General features: G+C 35.3%; 1 protein-coding gene across 1 annotated transcript; it reads right to left on the reverse strand.

The window, feature by feature from the left end:
- Nucleotides 1-12,415: 12,415 nt before the first annotated feature.
- LOC108511590 (40S ribosomal protein S29) lies at nucleotides 12,416-14,365 on the reverse strand. The gene is made up of 3 exons (XM_017844852.3): nucleotides 14,202-14,365; nucleotides 13,349-13,448; nucleotides 12,416-12,663 (listed from the first exon to the last, which is right to left on the reverse strand). The coding sequence occupies exons 1-3, from the start codon at nucleotides 14,261-14,263 to the stop codon at nucleotides 12,655-12,657; spliced, it is 171 nt and encodes a 56-aa protein (XP_017700341.1). The 5' UTR covers nucleotides 14,264-14,365; the 3' UTR covers nucleotides 12,416-12,654.
- Between the last annotated feature and the right edge of the window lie 9,065 nt (nucleotides 14,366-23,430).

The raw sequence follows: 23,430 nt of genomic DNA on the forward strand, positions 1-23,430 counted from the left end.
AAGAAATAAAAAATAAAAAATAAAAATACCCTACATGTCTAGTTTTGCACCAAACTTCTTACACGGCTAGAAAAATGCAGTTGTTACTTTCCATCTATTTGGTTCAACAAAAATATATATATATAGAAATATAATTTTCTAGATTTTTCCAAAAAATTAGACTTTTTCTACATCCTAAAAAGTGAAAATAGCCAAATTCAAAGAGAGGGAGAATTGGAGTTTCCATTTAAAACAGTTCAAAAATCAGACTTCCAAAAGGAAAATATCTTTCCCTTTAAAAAATTAGTTTCAAAAAAAAATTAATCAGATTCAAAGGGAATATAGAATCAGATTTAGGGAGTTTGGGGCTTCCATTTTATTTTTATCTACCTTCTTCAGTATCTAAAGCACTTTAAAATTCAGACTTCCACAAAAAAAAAAATCTTTTCTTTTCACAATTTATAGATATTCATTTAATAACTTGTTTTTGTGTCTCCAGTTATGTGTGTGCAAAACTTTGTGTGTGTGTAGAGAAGTTATTGATTGGACTAGGTCAACCGCTGAGTTGGTGGACCAATCCAACCAGAAAACAATATAGAGATGGAAGAGGAGGGTAAAGAGAGCTTTTGTCTGCTGATTCGACTGATCTATCAACTCAATGGTACACCAAGTCCAACCTTGTGTGTGTGAGAGAGAGAGGGAGGGAGGGAGAGAGAGAGACATTTCTAAAGTAGAAGACTTATCAAGTTGATGACTGCTAACAATGACTACACCTTGTCGAAAATGGTAAACTAGAGGGCGCATGCATATATATATATATATATATATATATATATATATATATATATATATATATATATAAAGCAAAGAAAGACTACAATGATACAATAGAGAGAATTTCCAAACTATTTACTTATAGAGGACATAAATGAAAGTAATGAATACCAAACAATCTAGGCTTTCCATGTGAACTAAACGTAAATAATGAGGATAAAACACTCTATAGGTCTTCCATAAAGATCACCACTGGAAAGTAACAATGAATTTAGTAGCTTTTCTATAGGAATACATGTCACATGATCGGAACTTCATACAAGGCACTTGGTGCTTAAGGTGATTTTGGAGGACAGTCCTAATTCCTGTAGCGGTATAATCGATTGCCTCTTCATATTATATTTGCAGATAAACTAAATGAGGGCAATGAGGATAAGGCATTTTATGAGTTACTTTCAAAGGAGCCAGTACTAGAAAGTAACCGACGCATGTTAGTAGCTCGTGTATGAGGACAAATATCATTGCATGATAGTAAATTTGCACAATGGTAGTTGGTGATTAGGTGATTCTTAAGGATATCCCTACTTATTGCAATGGCAAAACTAACTGCTTTCTATATTATATCTATAGATGAATTAAATAAAAGTGATGAGAAAAGAGCACTCTATAGTGGCGTTAGGTGACCTAAAGAGGATCACCAAGATGATTTTAGATCACCGATGATCCTTGTCCTAAGATAATTCGATCCCTAATGATCTAAGATTACTGTATTTAGTATGTTATGTTTTGGTGATTACAGATCTCCATGTATCCATGAGTAACCTATTGGTATTTCATGAAAATCCAAAATCACTAACCATATAATACCTTATGCGTTTCATAAAATATATTTATTAATCAAGTAAAATATATTACAATAAAGTATTAATATATTAATTATTAATATATTTCATAAAAATATACTTATTGATTCTATAAAAATATACTAATTTTAGTATTTTCATTTATACTTATAATATATTATTATTTTACTAATATTTATTTTATCTTAAAAAATAAGGCAAATAGAAGTAATATATTAAAATTTTCATAATATGAATATAAAATAGATAATATATTCCTATTATAATATAACATTGTAATCAAGTAATAATGATTAATAATATATAATAATATAATATATCATAAATATAATATATATAATATCAATATAATATATATGATATAATATTGATATCATATATTAGGTATATTAATACTTTTTTTTGTTGGACTGAGGGATATTTTTATTGCTAAATTTTAATCCAAGATCACTACTCAAGGGTGATATTGGATACCAGATCTCAAGGATGGGTTTTCTATCACTAGATTGGATAGTGATTTGAAAATAGGGATAATTCGAGATCAATGCAATATAGGATTATGATGGTGCAACCAAATGTAGTGATCTTGTCACCTCTACCCACATCACCCTCGATATGGGGATGATTGCCCCACATTAAATGCCCCTTACAGGTTACTTTCAAAAGAGGTAGTATTGGAAAGTAAGTGATGCTTGTTAGTGGCTTTTGTATAAAGACATATTTTGGTGCATATTAGAGACTATATAAGATGATTCTGAAGGACAGTCCTAATTATTGCAATGGTAGAACAAAGTGGTCCTCCATACTATATCTACAACTAAACTAAATGAAAGTAATAAGAATGGAGGGCTTAATGGGTTACTTCCAAAAAATCTGATACTAGAAAGTAATCGATGCATGTCATTGCATGTCAAATGATTGTATAAAGACACTAGTGTTTAGGATATATTATATCCTACACCACGAGCACTAACGTGGCCATACAACATGCCAATTGGGTCATCTCATTTCTATGGGTCAATTACAGAGACTAGCGCATGATGAATGGGGCCTATAGGAATGAGATGACTTGACAGTCACATGGTCCATGCGATGCAGGATATAATTTCTTGGTGTTTAGACTGATTTTTGGGGATAGTCCTAATTTCTTCACTAGTAGAATATAGTGGTCTATCCTATATTTGCAATTGGAGTGAATGAAACTAATGAGGATAGAGCACTCAATGGATACTTTCCAAAGAGTCAATACTAGAAAGAAAGTGATGCATAGCAACGTCTCCTATATAAAGATAGGGCACTTAGTGTTTAGGTGATACTCAAGGGCATCCCTACTTACTGGGTTGGCAGAATTGAGTAGTTTTTTGGTAGTACATCTACAAATGAATTAAATGAAAGTGATGTGAATAGAACACTCAATGGTTACTTTCAAAAGAACCCATACTAGAAACTAACAATACTTGTTAGTGACTTGGATAGGGATGCACTCCATTGCATGTTAGTGACTTTGTACGAGGACTTTTGATGTTTAAGGTGATTCCTAAGGACAACTCTAATTATTGAAGTGGTAATTAGAGTAGTTTTCGACACTATAATTATAAGTCAATTTAATGGAAGTAATAAGAAAAGGGCACTACATGGGTTACACTCAGAAGAGCCAATACTAAAAAGTAACTAGTCTATATTAATAGCTTCTGTATAAAGACACATATTGTTGCATATTAGCAACTTTTTACAAGGACATGGAGTTTGGATTAATTTTTTAGGGCATCCTAGATTACTGCAATGGTAGTGTAGTCCTCCATACTATGTCTGCAAGTGAATTAAATGAAAGAAATGAGGATAGAGCACTCTATTAGTTTGTTCAGAAAGAGCTAATACTAGAAAGTAACTGATACATGTTAGTAGTTTCTGTATAAGCAAACAACTTGTTGAATGTTAGCAATTTCAAACAAGGATAATTAGTATTTAGGGTGATTCTCGAGAACATCCCTAATTATATTACAATGATATAATAGAGCGTTTTTTATGCTATATCTATATATGAATTAAACAAAAATAATGGGGATAAAGCTCTATGAATTACTTTCAAAGTCGATACTAGAAATAACCAATGAATGTCAATGATGGCTTCTGTATGAGAATGCATGTTGTTGTATTTTTGCAGTACACGGACGCTTGTTGTTCAATATGATTCTTGATGACATCCCTAATTATTATTAGTGGTAGACAGTTTGATTTTCATTATTATATTAAATGAGAAGAATGAGAATAGAGTGCTCTATAGGTTACTTTTGAAAGAGCTAGTAGGAGAGAGCTGTTGATGCATGTCAATGGTTTCTATATAAGGAAGCATGTCATTGCATGCGAGTGAATTCAAAAAACGAACGCCTGGTATTTAGAGTGATTCTCAAGACATCCCTAACTACTATACTGGTCAAATAGGGTAAGTTTCGATATTATATCTAAAAAGATTTTTTTTTGAGAGAGAGAGAGAGAGAAAGGGAAGGAGACCTACCTACACTCTAATTTCCTAGTTCTCTATATTTAGGGATGCGCCACCTACGACTCAAATTCAACCTCTTATTATTAGGCAGTTGGATATGACCGACTTCTGGAATCATCAGAGGGATCGGAACCACATTCATGAGCTGACAATTTTTTGGATAGGTCGAACTATTAGAGGCAAATGGAAAAGGAATGGCAAGTGGGATCAAAAAAACTAGCGGACTAATCACTAAATAGATACAAATAGGTGAAAATTCTTGCATCATAAAAGAAAAATTAAATGTGGAAATCTTACAATGAAGAAGAAAATAGTTTGTGGCAATCCTTTTCATGGATCTCATAATGGCCCTATGAAGAGCTAGAATCTAGCAAAGACAATCTACTAGCCGATAATACTTGTAGTTTTATTTTCCGTGTCAACCATTATTTGGCTTTATAAACCATGAGTGTTTTTGATTCCTAAAGCAAAGGATCAAACAGTAAGTGATCCATCCAATCCTCTTCCATATTTCACACAAATAGAAGACAATGTTTCTTAATGAAGAAAAAATCATGGTTCAATGTTCTTTAAACAACTAGAGAAGTTATTGTAAGATGTATATTGTAGGTAAATAGAGACTAGATCCAATATCTCCAATATTATAAGGTGCTATGCATGTGTGTTAAAGCTATAGAAGCTAATAATGTAACCTTCCTTAGTTGACTGAGTTTATTATAGTTTGGAATGATACGCAAAGGTATACAATGTGCAATTCTTTGCTATCAATTCTTAAAAGAAAAAGGAGAATCTATAATCATGTGAATGAAAGAATTTTTTTTAAGAGGCAATTCTTTGGATTTATATTTGGAAATTGGTTTGTATATTATGTACTCAACTAATACTAGCTACATGTACCTAAGATGCACTTGATTAGGAAAAGGGAAGTTGTGGGAGCAAGGCAAAAATTTTAATTTTTTCTTTAATTTTTTGGAAGATCTAAGTGGCTATACATAGCGAGATTAGGGATGAGAGTCCTTGAAAATTCAAAGCATATGGAGGCTTGTCACATTGAGATCCAAAAATTATCTAGCTACAAATAGAAATGTCCAATCACAAAGGATCCTCCCGTTAATTATAATAGAGGAAGCATTCGCTATGCATGTTACCTATTTCAGAGTTTATGGAGTGGGTAGAGGTTCTCTTTATTTCTTGCTTCGGTAGAGGTTTTCCTTTTTCTTTTTTAAGCTAAGATCATTTTTTTTTCTAATTAGGATCACCTCTAGTTTATGGTTGAATTGGACGCCTAGTCTCCAAATCATGTTGTTCTTGCACGATATCCATGATCCAGTGGCGGCTCATGTAGCATCATGCCTACAGCCCAAAACAATCCCAATCATCATGCTATACATGGATGACCATGATTGGAAAATTGAACCTCTCTATTTCAGCCTCGAAATAGAGAACATCAAAACTTATTTATTTGCTTTCTCTATTGCAATTTTGCAATTACACAAGGACTTCGATAAATATTATTTTAATTGCATGAATACACTATAAATGCTTTTTTAAATTTTAAAAAATAGCTACACAGAAGAGTCCATTTACGTTGGAAGAGTCTAGTTACATAAGCTTCTCTCATTAAATATAATAGATATTATCCTCTTGACAATTAACCTAATAGGACAGGTCATCGTCTTGGTTCCTAATTTTCCTTGTAGATTTTGGTGGGTTTTCTTTAAAATACTTACTTGATAGGTCTTGCACAAAATTGCAGTAACTCTGCTTCAATAAATCACAGAACCTCCTACTAGATCTCCAAGTTGATTATATGCAGGAAACCACTATGTCATGTTCCAAACAAATTTCTAGGTGGATTTTTATCATATTTGCCCCTCTAAAATATAGCTTCTTGTTATCCTTGTCAAATTAAAGTTTTTTATCCATGATTAGTCTAGTTCATCGAGAGATTAATGGTTAATGCAATCATATGGTGATCCTTACCTATTCAATTGTTTACAACAACTCAAATCAAATTCAATGGTTTAGGTTGATGACTGTCCACCAAATAGTGGTCCAAAAGTAACTTTATATTCAACATCTACATGAACTCCCATCAGGTGATAGTGATTAGAGGAATGAGATGTAGAAATGGTTTTCCAAGAGGTTTGCTCCGTATGTGAGGACATAGTGGTTATAAAAAAATTCTTGAATACTCTAGTAGGTCTCCATGAAGATTGATAATCACAAATACAAAGTAGATATGGTACTGATTGCATGCTAGATGATAAAAATAGAACGATACACATGGCAAGCCAACAAGGGCCACATAAAAACCTAGCAACGGCCATCTAGAAAACCCTAGTAAAACGTAATTTAATAACAACTTTGTTGCATCAAAATATACTCTCAGATGGTCTTGAGAAGTTGTTAGAGCCGCACATTCCTAGTCTCATGGCAATGGCCAATACTTGGTGTTACATAGGATAAAGTTGTATATGTTGGAATGGTAACCAATCTCTTGCGCAAACATCCAACCCTAGTCAAATTTAAAGGTTGTCCAGTCTCGCCCGATCTTTTCTTTTTGTACTTCAAATAATTTCATTGAGACAAGCAATCAAATCAGATTTCTCATCCTTTGTTTGTTTAGTTTCCTCTTATTTCTATATTTTATCTTGTTGCTGCTCCAGCTGCAAATTTTAGGGCCTTGTTGCCAAAAGACAAATCCATATGATCTGATATGATCTGACCAACCATAAATATCTTGATTGATTTGATCTATCTAGCATGTAGCATGCCTGCCAAGCTATCAGTTTATTATTTAACAACCTGTTGACCTACCAATCTAGCTTTGTGTTTCTTAAGAAACAATATAATACGAGTTTTACTAATAAGAGACGATTGTGTTTCCGAAAAAACTCGGTTTTCAAGTTTCATGAATGTTATCAATTTCTCCAAAGCATGTTTTGAAAAACAACTAAATAGATATGTTCATAAAACAATTTTTTTAAGGTTTTGATTGAAACTCATTTTAATAAATTTAATAATCAGATAAGCAATGAGCAGTCACCATTGCTTGAAGTTTGCATACTCCTGGATTGGTGGCATGGAGTTGTTGCTTTCTTTCTTTCTGCGGTAGAATCACATTCCTAAAGCCATCCTTGTAGCATTGTCATCATACTACATAAGCTTCTGCAGCTAATCCTCTCCACTCTGCAAATGCCTGGACCCTTTTTGGTTGGGATTGTCTAATGTTTTAGCAATGGTTCCACCATCCACTTCTTATTCCCTGCAGTATACGACTCTTTTGTTGACCAAGATGTTATGGTAGTGGCTTCTTATTGGAATGATATATCTATTTCTTAGGCTAATCTTTCTCAGCTTCCCATCCCTTTCGATGCTCCAAATGAAAAAAAAAAAAAAAAAAAGATAATGATCACGTACTTCTTTCCTGCCCCCACTGTCAAACATCTAGATTTCTTAAGCGATGGTCACTGGCCTTGTGAATCGTCCCTCCTGAAGTTTTGGATGCACTGCAAGTCCATTGTTCGGAAGAAGGAAACAATAGTCTTTAAACAGCTCTTCACCCTGGACGCAGGTTCTCAGGAAAGGCCTTTTGCCTTTGCAAACATTTTTTCCCCTTTGAAGGAGAAGGGAAGCCAACGCACCGGATTCATTAAGACAAAGTGACAAGGAGAAAGTAAAAAAGAGGGAGAAAAATTACAAATGGAATGGAAGTAAAGGCTTGGCCTGAAGCCCAAGCATGGAACCAGGCCTAGACTACGAATTCCCATCTGATCTCTCTCTCCAGCCGGATCTCTCACCTCGCCCTATTCCTTTTCCCCTCTCTCCTATCCAATCACCCTTCGGGCTAAACTTGGGTTCAGGCTTGAGTCAAGCTCGGGATATCTGGTATTTATGGTTGTTGGTTAAAAATCATGATGAGGATTATCTCCTGCAATATCCATGGATTTGGACAACCAGAAAATAGGATTGCCAAGGATGGTATACTAAGCATGAAGTGCAACCTTATCACCATTCCGGAGTCTAAGCTGATGTGACCTTCAATTGTATGTTCAAAACCATGGGAATTGGAAGAATGGACAGCTATCTCTCTCTCCAAATTCAACTGGATCAACAGGAGGGTTACCCTTGGTTTGAGCAGCAAGTCCTTACCCATACAAATTCTAGTACCAAATCCTTCACCATCTCTATTCTGTATAATGTTAGATGTAATTGCGACTGGGCATTCACTATAGATTAGTATCCTTCCAGAAGGAGATTTTTAGTCAGAGCTTCTGGAAATCAAGAGTATGCTTTCTATGCCATAGCTCCAGGGCAAGACTCAATGCCACATATAAGCTATCAGAAAGGAGAGGCTTTACTGAGCAAAGAGGGGACACTAGAGCCTTTGACCCCTTAATCCACTCGTTCCCTAATCGAACCCAACTTGAAGCTGCCGGTTTACTAGGTCCAATGAGAGAATCTACCCTTTGCCAAACTAGATAGGTTACTCCACTGATTGTGAATAAGGATTCCCTTCCACAATACTCAAGGACGGGGCCAATCTCTTTGCCCCTGTATTTCTAGGCCAATGATCTTACTACCAAGAAGCAAATGCCAGTATTCCATGACTTTGTCACAATAATCTGGACAATTACAATCCTGGTCCACAAATAATAGCAACTTAGGAGCTACAATCAGAGAATGGACAATGCAAAATACCGCAAACATCATAAAAGAAAAGGCTGAACTATTGAAGGAGATAGCTAAAAGGGTGGAGGCCATGGATCTGGATCAGGCTCAGATTGAATACACACTCTAAAGGAAACACTAAATAATATATTATGGCAAGAGGAGTTGTTATGGCACCAAATGTCAAAGATTCAATGGCCGAAAGAAGGAAACATAACACTGCCCTCTTTCATAGGGTCACATCTACTAGGAAAAAGTTCAACTACATTGCTAGCATTATGTGGGATAGTATAGAAACATCTGATGCAATTATGATGAAGGAGACCTTAACAGATTTATCTCAGAAGAAATTTGGGGTAACGCATGTGAATCAGTTATGGAAATGAACTGCAACAGGATTTCGCAAGATCATTCTCACTTATTGGCACTATTGGAGATACCATCTATCTTCAACGAAATCAAAAGAGAAAATTATAGCTTACCCAGCGGTAAAGCTCTTAGAGTAGGATATACCCTTAAAAACCATCCGCATGTAATTATAAATATTATTAAAATAAAACATAGATTTTTCTTCTTAACGATCACTTAAGCAGTATAAGATGTAAGTCACACATCACCCTTATAATTTTGTCAAAAAATTAAAGGTAATAACTTTTTATTGAAGATAACACTCCGAGATAACTAAAGAAGAACTAAGATGTATGAGTCTCTCAATAACAGTTTATAGATCTTATTATCTTATAACTGAAACAAAAAACTGCTATCGCGCCCAAAAAGGAAAACAAAAACATTTGATGATATGATTTAGGCATTCTAGGAATTAACTAAGATTAGGAAATGCTGTAAATAATTGCCCAGCCAACTTTTACCTCCAAAAACTCCACATTTTATGTCTAAAAATGAGTTGATTGTGATTTTGGCATTTTTCGTAGTTTTGTATTCATAATAAATAGAAAAACGATAAATTATAAAAGATACAAATACATTCTAGGAGTCCGGTATCTAACTAAAGTAGTTAACGTTTATTTGCATGGTGAGAAAATCTAAGAGCCCAAAGTAACAACATGAAGAGCCAATCTATTTTCCTAATCACATGCATGCAATATAAATTGTCTTCAACAATATCAAATGTGAACGGATAAATTCACTTCAAAGAGCGCAAACAATGAGAAAAAGGAATACAAGATATCTGATTTTAGTAATAAATCAATTGACAAAATTCCTAGAAGATATTGCATGCATTCAGGAGCTTACCTCATCTTCTATCCAACCGGTTCTTTATCAGAACACATATCCTCAAATGCAAGTGCACAATGGAAGGAGCCCCTTAAAGAATGAAGCAAACCAAGAGAGACACAGATTAGTTTGTGGGAGGCACAAACAAGAAGGGGATAAATATAAGCTGTAGTGCAGTTTTTGGACGGATTAACCTGCATCTGCAGCTCATCAAGTCCAACCCTAATCTCCTTCATTTAATCAATTCATTGAATCTTAATCTCCAATCCAATCGAATAAATCCCAATCCCATATGTGGAATCTAATTCAATGCATTCTAATTTTTGTGCAATCTGATTCAATACATTCTAATGTTGTTCACCTAAAGTAGTAAATCTTGTTGTATTTTTCGATCCAAATTATCGTATTTACTTCAACATAAGCATCTCTTAAATTTTTGTAACTTATCATCCTGTTCAAGCCTTCCAAGATCCCACCTCTCTCCCTCCCTTCCTCCATCCTATTCTTCCCAAGGCTCTCTCTCTCTCTGTCTCACACACACGAGAGTGAAGAAGAAACCCAAATCCCCGATCCATATCCCCTCTCTCCTCTCATCTCATTTTTGTGGAATCCAATAGTTGCACTGCCGATCACTGCCATATATAATGAAGATGGCCCATAGCAACACCATCCTCCTTCACCCTCCTCTCAGTCTGATATCAAAAGATCAAGAACCTCATCAATATTGGCCCTGCCATAATCCTCCACCACCTCCCCACTCCTTCCTGCACCCACATCCTCGTCTCCTCCCCCTTCCTCTACCAACCTCCCCACTTCCCACATCACTGACATCATCCAAAGCGATGCACCTCGCCACCTCCTACCTCCTAACCCAACCTCCCTCCATCTACAATTGCCTGATCTCTTTCCTCCGCGCTTTATTGGACCTTCCCTAAGCTCCTTCACCCAAGCCCTGGCTCAACCCCTCCAAATGCTGCCATAGGATCTCCCTCTTGTCTAGAAGCTAAATCTTCTTACCGCTTCTTCTCTACCGACCTCTCAATGCCCCACCTTCCCCACCACAGTCAACCATTAAACAAGTAAGATTGAGACGCTGCAAGTATAACACTTACAACTCAAGCTGCATTGTGGCTTGAGGTGCAGTGAAGATCCAGCTGCAAGAGACCAAACAACCTTTTATGGTACAAGTTGAATTGCAATGAATGATAGAACTCAATCATCATCGCTCAGATTGTGGTGATAATCGATATTCTAAAGAAGGAAATATCACCCTAGAGGATACAAAAGACCATGATAAGCATAAAAATCTAACCTCATGTCCGCTTTCTTGATCCTTCAAAAAGGGATACTCAATTTGTTGAAAGACCATAATAGACATGATCAGTATGGAACAACTGAGAGGGAGGGGGGAAGAAAAATAGAACAAATAAAAAACTTAGAAATGTTTGGATATTCCTGTAAAACTATCTTGCAAAAATTGAACTTATTAGCCCACCCAACCTAGCAGCATACTGAAGTCTCAACCCTTTCTTTTTTTTGGTAAGAAGAGCGAAAAACTTCACTATAATCTTATGAAAACTGCAACTCCCCCAGCATCCGCTCCAATTAGAGGGATGAGATCAGCGGGAAAAGTGTCATTTCAGACTGCTCTAGAAGGCCCCACTCTTCAATAATTTGCCAAAGAGTCAAACTGATGTCCCAACCTAAATCCTAGCATGTAAGCCTGTTGGTCTGAAAGGAAATAAAAGGACCCATGCAGATCTTTTTTTTTCCTTCCCACAAGATTTAGACTAGAAAATGTTTAGTTGATAGAAGCCATGCTTACATGGGCTTCCCATCCAAAAATCAAGCAAGAAATTCAACCTAAATCTTGCTCCATTACCCAAACAGACCCTCATTTTGAACATCTTGCTTCCCCTCTCTCTAATCTTTCAGAGGGGGCAAATTAAAAAAAAACTGAATTTGGAGATAATGGGTTCATAGTCATTTCCCACATCTTTGCACTCCACTTGTATTATTTTCCTGACCAACTGAGAACCCATACACCTCCGTCTCCCAAGGTGTTGAAAGCAATTTGTTTTCTTTTCGCATAGAAAACTGTTGACCAGGTTGTAAACAAGCCACTGGCATACAAGGAAAATCACAAGCATGACCATCGACCAGGTGCAACATCAAAACGCCAAAAAAATTTAGACCCGACGACCAGAAACTTTCATGCTCTTCATACAAAACAAGAAAAAGAAGGGGAAAAAATTAAAAAAAAAAACCGGACGTTTTAGAAGATTTATCCACAGCCTGCACAGCTATTGTCAACCATGTTAACTTTACGCAACATTTTTATTTAAATAAAGCTTTCAACTAGTAAATGATCTCAAAAAGCCACAACAACACAAAATGCATGCAACATCTGAATTTAGAAAGAAGAATTCTCACATCTGAATGAAAATTCAGTACATATTCTACAAAATCCAGAAGAACGAGAAACAAACTTCAACAATTTCTTTCGAAGAGCTCATATGTCTTCAATAACTGCCCTACTTTAGAAACTAAAAAGCAATAAAAGGGGAAATCATGTCCACAAGTCTTCTTCCTCTATCGCCTGTCTAGAGCATGCTTTCTTCCTTTTTAACGATACTGAAATGCCATAGAACAAATATTGCTTAGACACTTGGTATAATCTATAGCAACACAACTGAACTTAGATACGAAATCATAATAAAACATTTCACTAGCTAACATATCAATTGTATAAATTTATGGATATAAAAGCTTAAGCAAATAAAGAAACACGAGCATCAATCAGGATTCGCTCAAGCATGTTAAGGTAGACAAAAGAAAGTCATGAAAGCATACCGACTTCATTTATCCCTGTCACAAGTGCACAATCACAACCATGCAAGATAGGAGTTATAGTTTAGCCAAAACAATCATGGAGAAAGGCACACTAAGGAGAAAAAAAAGCTAAAAGGATGAAGGAAAAAACCAGGATTCAACTAAAAGCCTTCTAAATTCCCAGCAAAAATTCAAAATGCTAGTTTGGAAAGAGCAGTTGCGAAACCAGAAGAATAGGTAGCAACAAATGATTCTGAATGCTTTTAAATTTTAAAAAGAGAAAAAAAAGGTGGCATACACTAATAGGATTAAACTTAAAAACTAGTAAATAATCTTCATCTTCTGAGCACTGGAAGACACTTTAAGCATCTGGTACAGCTCATATCCATATAACTCGTTATGTCAAGGAAAACCAAACGGAAAAGATACAATACTGATCTGCCCAAATTTTCAAGCTTCCACATCACCCAGTTCAATGAATATATACCTTGATGAAGCCAATATCCTTGGCATTGCTGCGGAAGCACTGCCTGCAACACATGAGCCCGTACTTCCGAATCAAACCATGCGGATTGCCACAAACACGGCTGCCAAATACAAGTAAAAGGCTTGTTAGCAAGAAAATGTTGGAAACAAGCCTCAGAATACAAGAACAAACAGCAAACTTGCACATTAACAATCTTCCACATCCTAAATAAACAGCAACGAAGAACATAGCTTGTTTCAATTTTCAGGAACAATCACCTTTAACAGAATACAACAAAAATATCAGAATATTGTGACTATAATCAAACAAAAAGATTTAAAGGGGTATAAAAGGTCCAAAATGGCAGATTTCATCAAAAATTTAACTAATATATGCCACCACATTTATTAATAATCTACACACATATACATACATACATACATACATATGCCACCACATACACGAATAATCTATACACACGCGCGCGCATGTGGGTGTGTATATACATATGATCAAGACTTCAGCTAAAAATCTTTTGATCACAGAAGGACTCAGAATGATGTATGTTTGATATTAAAATTCCTAATCGTCACTTGACGTCCTTTTAATTTTTCAATCCCTCAAAAGGGGAAACAAAAGAACAAAGAAAGCAGAAAAGTAAAATCTTTACGGAGAAAGCTAATAATTCCCGAAATCATTAACTAATCGACATGAATTACTAACAATAATATCGCAGATTGAAACGCATCGATCAAAAAAGAATTAAGAAACACAAAAATCGAAAATAAAAGGCATCAAGGCACCAAGATAAAAAAAAAAAACAACAAAGATAATAGAGAACAGTAGCGAGGATAGAAAACGAGAAGGATCATACCAAGCCCTAGATCCAGGGCCATAGTTCTTGGGATGGGAGTTCCAGACGTTGGAGTGACCCATCTTCGCTGGCGGCGGAGATCGCAATGAAAGCTCTGGGAACGACTCGCAAAACCCTAACCCTAGCCTGCTGTGGTGAGAACCAAAGTTAACGAGGAGTCCGCCTTTATACCATTATTATTATTATACACCTACACCGACTTTAATCGCACAGCCATGACCCATCTACACCGTCCAACAGATGGACTTTAGGCGGGGCTATAGGGGGGGCTAGGTTCGGCATTCTTCCCCGGACCCCGAACCGGCCCAACCTTGACCCAACCCGTTGTGTTCGCAGGCCGGGTACAGACCAGCTAGCCCCGACCCACAAGCAGATTGGGTCAGGTTAGCTGGTCGAGACACTTAACTTGTGAGGGCATGGTAAAGATAGAAGTTAGTTATTTTTGTAAATATATAATCAAGTTTTTTAAAAAATAATATGAGTGCCTAGTTCAGATATTGTTGCTTCTATCTCTATCATTTTGTGACCTTATAATATTTATGCAAACGTAATTAGTTTTTTCTAGTGCAAGTGGTTCAAAATAATTAAAAAATTTATTAAAATGAACAATCTAGTAAACATGTCCATATTTAGAAAAAAGTTCCAAACTAATTGGGCTATGCTGGTTAAAAAAGTTAACAAGTCAATTCAAGTTAACTGTATGGGAAGAATATTGGTCATCATTCTGATCTCAGTTTGTTCCAACCTTCTTGACCTCGACCTTAACGAAGTGAATGGCCTCAGTATTGGCTGACGCACCATTCTAGTCGGTCTTGCCCAAAGTAACGTCAAAGGTCATTGAATGGGTTGGAAACTTGGAATCATAGTTTTAGCAACAGTTACACCAATACCATAGTAGAGACACGATCAATGCAATTATCATTGTGTGTCAATCGTAAAAAGCCGTTATCATACTGTTAATACACGATTACTCGTTAACGTGCGGTTATGGCACTTCCTGGCAAATTAGGTAACGGATACTGCTCTTATCCTATATACAAGGATGACTAAGGGATCCTTAGGAAAGTATTCTTAAGCTCTCTCTTTCCGTAGAGCACTCTTCCGCACTCAATTCTCTGTCTCTTTTCTACGGTTGCTCTAGATCTCCACTAACTTAAGCATCGAAACGACTTCTTTGCAGCAAGTGGACTTCTTTGCAGGTTGATCTCCCCCGCTTTTTTTCTCGGTTTTGACCGACCTCAGCGTACCTCATTTTCAACCAACCTAGGGATACCTTGCTTTCAACCAACTTCGGCATACCTCGATCTCAGCCTATCACAGTACAAATACCAATCAGATTCAAGTTAGGTTTAGATTAGGTCCATAGAAACTTATATGTAACTTTGACCCAATTCATTACCACCTCCACATATTGGTGTTCTACGGAACATATTGTTTTATATATTGTAGTTAGGTTTTTTTGGGTAATTCCAAAGTTCAAAAAAATTTGAGACCACTATAATATTTTTATTGCTCTTCCAGACATGCGAGGCATGTGATTTAATGTGCAAGTCAACATAAAATGGATTCTAATTAAATATGGTCTGAGTGAGAAAAATTACTCGCCTTTTATAATATCTGCCTCTACATTTGATTTGGATTGGATTCAGATACCAATTTTTGATTTCAATCAGATCCGGATTCGAATCCAAATACTTAGTAGTGAAATTAGCTGGATATTGATACAGATCTGTATTTTTTTTTTCCAAGATTCAAATCTGGATATCCGTGCAATAGATAACAATGTGGGCGTAAATACCCAATTTGAGCTGAAATTCATATTTCTCTTTTCCTATCATCCCTTTGAACAGTTCCCCCACTCTTAGAGATATGCCCGGCCACAGTTTCCAATCCCATCCCTCCTCCATTGGCGACCGGAGATGAGTACCATTAAGATGATGGTCACTAATCATACTCAGTCATCATCTGAATTCGCATCTCTTCCTCGCTTTGATTGTTCTTCTTCGAGGTATGCCCAAGGGCTAAGGTTTCCATCCCTCCTTCATCAACAACCATCATCACCACCATCTAAATGAGTGGTGATGAGGAGGCGACAGTGGCTTCATAAGATGAGTGGCCGATCCCATTCTCACCTTCCTGACCTCTAGGATCTAGGCGGCCATCATCCTCTGTTATCTTGATGGCTGTCATCACCTCCATCACCTTGATGGCTATCATCATCACCATTACCTTGCAGCATCGAGTACCTCCATGGCCTTCTTCACCACCGTCCCAATACTCTACCGCAGCCATCACCACCTACTCTAGATCTTTATCAGCTCGCCCCTCCCCCTCTCAATCAAATTTGATAAAACTTTCTCTAGGCCCTCTCGCCTCTCCTCTCTTTCTCTCTCTCATAGTCTTAGCATGCTAGTACACTCAGAGGAGTATTAGTTGAAGAAAATATTGGGCAAGCAACAATATTAGGTTGTGTCCACATTTGTGGTTTAAGTTGTGTTGGTTTGCCATAGAATATTATGTACGATTGTAATTGGTGATGCACGAGATGGTATTTTGTTTGGTTAATTGGTGTGGAAAAAATGGAGGAATATTTCGCTATGACAACCTCATAAAATGGCTTACTTTGTTGTTCTAATTTGCAAATTGGATTTTAGAGTTAGTTGTGGTGTTTCTCTACATAACTATATAAGAGAGGTGATTAATTTGTATTATTAGGTATTCTGCATGGTAAGTCCAATGGTAGGGAGTGCCTGCCCTTAGTTGTATGGAGATTCTAATTTTCAAATAAAGAATGAGGCCCGCTCTTCATTTATTCTCCAGATTGATGTGTATAAAAAATAATCTCTGCTCATAAGGATATGTCCTGATGTTAATGTTTCTTATAAGAATATATTATTGGTACAAAATAATAGAAAATTAAAAAATTTCTTCAAGGTGATGGCACTAATCAGGTTGAGGCATGGAAATCTTGCTCTTTTTAAAGAGATTCAAGTTCTTTGTGGTTGGCAAAGCCTAAAAACCAGTGCAATAGATCTTTTGGCTTGTTCTTTCCAGAATAGTTTATAAGTAGAATAAGTTGTATGATGTGTTAATAATGTTAGAGGCTTCTAGTGAGGGGTCTCTTTTAAAGATTCATGGAGCCTTCCCAAGTTAATATGTTCCATTATTAGCCAAAATTATGAGCTAGTGGAGAGAGAAGGTGATAATTTTTAATGTTAAAAAAAAGGATAATTAGGCCTTCGACACATGAGTAAAAAGTAGTAGGAGAGTGTGAATTAAATATTCCATTACAAAAACAATAGGAATAATTGACCTCATTAGCACATGAATAATGGAGTTAATGCATGAAACTCCCATGCACATCATTAGCACATGAATAATGGAGTTAATACATGAACCATGCAGGGCGATGGTGTCAAAACAAGAAACTTCCATCCATTCACATTCCCCTCCCTATCTCAAAATATATTAAAAAATTAATTTCATTTTAATATTAAAATGTACCAACATTCTCCCACTCATTTTAATATTCAAATGGAAGAAGAGAGTTTACCGGCCAAAGAGAGATTGTTATGCCTTATGAAGGTGTATTTTGCATTGAACCTTCACTTAGTAAAATAGCAACCTCTACTCCAAAGTAGTAGTCTTAGAATTGAACTATGTTGCCTAGGGGAAATAAAGTATCAATGCCCACACATAACAAGTGTTGACATAAGTTTTATTAACTAGCACATTGTGGCCTTGTGCTTATTCTGATTTTTCATGATCATATTTGAGAACAAGCCCAATTCTCATAAGAAGTTGCCCCACTCCCTACAGATGAAATCTGTCAAGGGTGCTTTTGTAACTCTAACACCTCATTCATAAAAGCTACAGATTTTTATTAAGAGTTTCAGAAAACTCAATCTCCAAAATGTTATAGGATAAATGCACTCACATTATGGGCAAGGATTCAAAAATTAAACAAATAAATTGTTTAACATAAAAAATATAGTGCATTTCTTACAGCCACCATATGATTCGTTCTTCCTATCGAACCCAATTACAGGATCTTTAGTCCCTGGGTCGGGTGTCCTCGTACGTGACTTATGATTCTATGGGTTTTAATCCCATCCTCCTCAATGTGCTTTAGACCCTTTCTCTTGCCAGAGCCTTGGTTGATGGATCTGCAAGAATATCACAAGATTTAATACAACCAGGTTAATGATGCCATTAGTCAAATATGATATCACAATACTGTATTTTCTTCTTATGGCTTTGGATTTACCGTTATAATAACAATTCTGCACTCTACCAATTGCAGCAGTGCTATCACTATGAATCAAAATAGTCGAACTGATTTCTCTTAAAGTGGGATTTCAAATAATAAATCTTTGAACAAATTATCTTCCTCACATGTCGAAGCCAAAGCAATAAGCTTGATTTTCATTCTTGAATTAACAGTAATATTTTTTTTTTATTTCCAACAAATAGTACCAACACTAAAGTATAAATATAACCTATGGTAGAGAGAGCATCACCTAACAACATATTCCAATTCCCATCATTGAAACCTACAGGTATTGCAGGATACTTTTTTATAAAACTAGCCACAATTATTAGTACCAACAAAAATATTTCATTACTTTTTCAATGGCATGCAAATATTCTCTCCCTGGCTTGCTAGTGAACCTGCTAAGTACTCCAACTATATATACAATGTCAGATCTAGTACAATCAATCACATAATGCAAACTACAAATCAAACTAGCATATTACTTTTGATTTGTAACATCATTTTTCATTTTTAACTAGAACAAATGAACACTTGAATCAAAAGGAGTAGCTACATGCTTGCAATTAATATAGTTGTATTTTTTTCAACAATTTTTCAATGTAATTTGATTGATCAAGAAAATACCATTACATGTTTTTGTAATTGTCATACCCAAAATAAAATTTGCTTCACCAAGATCTTTCATGTCAAAATGGGTACTAAGCATATTTCTGGTTTCTTTGATAATATGCAAATTAGAGCCAAAAATTAATAAATCATCCATGTAGATGCAAACAAAAGTATGTGAGTTTCCCCAAGATTTATGATAGATGCACTTGCCACACTTATTTGACTTATAACCATTATTAATCATGCAGGAATCAAATTTTTCACGCCACTGCTTAGGGGTTGGCCTTAAGCATTGAGGGATTTAGTCAATTTGCATACACTTTGCTTTCTTGGCCAAGCTCTATAAAGCCTTCAAGTTGATCCATATAAAGTTCTTCATCTAGATCCCTATTTAAAAAATCTATTTTAACATCCATTTGGGGAATTTCCAAATCATCAATCGCAGCCACTGCAATTAGTAACCTAATGAATGTCACTCTAGTAACCAAAAGGAATGTATCAAAAATGTCTAGATCTTCTTTTTGTTTATAACATTTAGCAACAAGCCCCACTTTAGATTTGTCAATAGTCCCATCTAGTTTGAGTTTCTTTTTAAAGATCCATCTACACTCTATGGTTTTACAACCTGGTGGTAGGTTGACTAACTTCCAAGTTTTATTAGAAATTAGTAGCTCCATTTCATCATTTACAACCTCTTTCAAGAAAATAACATCCAGCGATGACAAAGCTTCCTATACAAGAATTGGATTTTTCTCTACATTCTGAACATATAAGTCTGCATCAAAATCTTTTTCCACTCTAGTTCTTTTACTTTTTATTGGTTCAAACTCAGAATTTACTTCTTTTTGTAAACATGGTGTAGAAATTCTTTGATTTTCTCAAGTGCACCACTTTTATTTTTAAGCAAATAAACATAAATATATTTAGAAAAATCATCAATATAAGTGATAAAATATTAATTTCCTCCATGAGTTAAAATTTCTTCAAGTTTAGAAATATCAGTGTGAATAAATTCTAACAATTCGGTATTTCTTTCAACACTTTTATGAGGCTTTTTGTAATTTATGCCTTGCTACTTGTTTCTCATTTTTCAAAATCTTTTCTCATCATCAAGATTAATCCTATACCACTCATGATTCTCACATATTTACTACTTATATGACACAAACAAGCATGCCAAAAATTAATAAAAGAGAGCATATATACAAAACCAACAAATGATTTATTATTCTTAATATTCAATTTGAACATTCTATCACGAGTATAACCCTTGCCCACAAAAATGTCCTTTTTTGTGATAACATAATGATTGGGCTCCATAGTTTGCTTGAAGCTATCCTTGTTGAGAAGAAAACTTGATATCGAATTCTTCCTCATGGATGGAGTGTACAATACATCCTTCAAAATTAATATTCTTATAGAGGTGAATTTCAACTCGACATCTCTACTTCCAAGCACTTGGGGCTTGTTTGGTTCGCGGGAAGCATTTTTCCTCCTACAAATATGATTTCTAAAAAATAAATTCCTAGAAAGAGGATGCCTAAGAACGTACTTTTGGCATATTTGGTTGACCATAGAAAAGTGATAAATTTTTAAAGTGCTTATGTTTGATTGGCCATCCACTTTGCTGGAAAAGTTATGTATAATTTCTATTATGCCCTTAATAAAAATTAGGTCTTTAATGCCTCTTTAATGCTTCTTTAATGTTGAAGGATTTTTTTGAAAAAAAGTAAAAAAATAGTGCGATTCCCATCTCATGGGAACGTAACTTTCCTATGTTTCTCATGGGAAAGACTTTTCCATAAAATATGGGAATCATATTTCCATAGGAATACAACTTTTCCGTCTCTCTTCTTTGAAAACTCCAACCAAACAAGAGGCATTTCATTACTTTTCCGTTGACCACACTTTCCCCCTTCTTTTCCTGCGAACCAAACGATCCCTTGGGTGGTATGTGAATCACCAAGCCAAATGGTCTTAGGCTCCTCAAAAGGAGCATAAACTTTGAACCAATCTTTATCATAACAGACATGCTGTTAGCACAAAAATCTGCCATATACCCATTAACACATTGCACCATGTTTATGTCTATTATCGTCATCATAAATGTCTCCTTGGTTATATTAGCCTAGGGTGCAAGTTCGCATTTTCGGAATTTGCAAATTGGAGCAATATGCCTACTCTTGCCATAAACAAAATATATTTTGAAAATTTGCTTATTTTGTGCTTTGTTTTTCCCTTATTATACTTGGGAGGTCTACCGTGATTTTTCACATTTTTCTTTTTAAGCTTCAATTGGGCATTTCTAGGAAAATTTTCATTGAGCAAGTTCTTATTTGTAGAAATTAAATGTATCTTAATTGTGATGGGCTGTTCATAGCTCTCTTGTGTCGTAAGTATATCTTGTCCTCTTGCCTCTTTCTTTATACGAATGCGCGTAATTAGTGCTTCCAGAGATGTCTCCTTATTTATGGTACATTGTCTTTTGAAATTCTTTCCATGAAGGTGGTAACTTGTTGATGATGCCACCGACAATAAGATTGTCCTCAATTTTGATGCCTTCAAATTGAGGCTTCTAATTATCATCACATAATCTTGAGCTTGGTCCATTATAGATTTGCCATCCACCATGTGGAAGCAGAAAAAGTGACTTGCAGCATCCTCTTTGGTGTCATACTTATTTTAAAAGGCTTTCGAGATTTTTTTTGGACAATAATATGTATTATCATAAAAATCATAGAAATAACCTGCAAGGCAATTCAAGAGATAATACCTACAGTTGTATTCATCATTTTCATCCTTTTCAACTCTTGCTTGATGTTCAACGAGTTCTTCGTCGGTCATGTTGATGGTGTTAACTTTCTTTGGATTCATTTCGGTGAGGATATAAGCAACTTTAAGAAGATTGAGCTAGAACAACATATGAGTAGAGAGAGAGAGAGGGGGTGATAAATTTTTTATGTTACAAAAAATAAGAATAGTCAGGCCTTTAACGCATGGGTAGAGAATAATGGGAGAGTGTGAATTAAATATTCTGTTACAAAAATAATAGAAATAATTGGCCCCACCAGCACATAAATAATAGAGCTAATACATGAAACTCCATGCACATGAAGGTCAAAATAAGAAATTTCCATCCATTCACATTCCCTCCATTATCTCAAAATTTATTAAAAGATATTTTCATTTTAATATTAAAATGCACCAACGTGTATCAATAAGTAAAATGTAAATGCTAGTTACACTTAGGCTTGCTGGTTATTCTCCTGCAACCGTCATCATATATTAGAAACCATGATAAGAACTTTTCTTCAGGCTATCAAAAGCACCGTCATCCTAACACTATCTTTGCTTCCATCTTTCGTGGCCTTCATAATTAGAAACCATACACTAGCTGTGTTAAACAAGCTATTCGTATCATACATTATGTTTGCAGGCTGGCAAATTAGTTTTAATTGATTTTACTTCTAAAAATTTTTATTTTGATATATAATTATATTGTTTATGTATAATTGATATAGAAAGAATTGTTAAATATATTAAAGATGCGGAAAAAATATTTAAATATCAGAGGAAACTAAAGAAATTAAATTAAATTTTTTCCTTAGCTTCTATCTCTTAAATTTTTCATTTTATCTTCATTTCTAGGATCAATTTTATTGACACTACAATGTCTTCTTGAACCAGAGCGGTCTTTTTGGAGGGCGACTCGATCACGGTAATTAGCTGGATCCATGGGAATCTGATTGTGTGGATGAGTGTCACCCCCTACTTCGAGATATCCAGGTCATGGTGAGGGGTGATGTTGAGTTCCAGGCTAGGCACGTTAATAGAAAAGCCAATAGGGCTGTGGACTAGATGGCCTCGTATGTGGCGGATCATTTTGGAGGTATCCTATGGGTCAGAGAAAGAGAGTTGCTTAACGATCATTTTGGAGGTATTCTATGGTTCGGAGAAAGAGAGTTGCTTAGCGCACTCCGTGATAGTTTTTTTTTGACTTTTTTGGATGCATCCACACTAGAGGTGGATGTCCGTTATAGCAAAAAAAAAAAAAACTTGTTTATTCAGTCACTATTAATAACACTTTTCTTGCGGCCGCCTAGCATACTGTGCAAACAATTTATTTCCTACCAAATCTTTTTATTATGAGATGTAAATGCATTTTAAACTTAAAATCTTAAAGGCTTTGATTAAGTATTCAATTATGGAGCTCCTCATTTTAGAATAATTATTCAATTATAGAGCTTCTTATTTTGTTGCTAGTGTATACTCAGTACTTGGTTGATAATAGTAAAAAGTAATATATAAGTACCAAAAAAAGGAGACAAACTTCTAATTATTCTT

This window comes from Phoenix dactylifera, unplaced genomic scaffold, assembly GCF_009389715.1.
Source record: "Phoenix dactylifera cultivar Barhee BC4 unplaced genomic scaffold, palm_55x_up_171113_PBpolish2nd_filt_p 000503F, whole genome shotgun sequence".
NCBI lineage: Eukaryota > Viridiplantae > Streptophyta > Magnoliopsida > Arecales > Arecaceae > Phoenix > Phoenix dactylifera.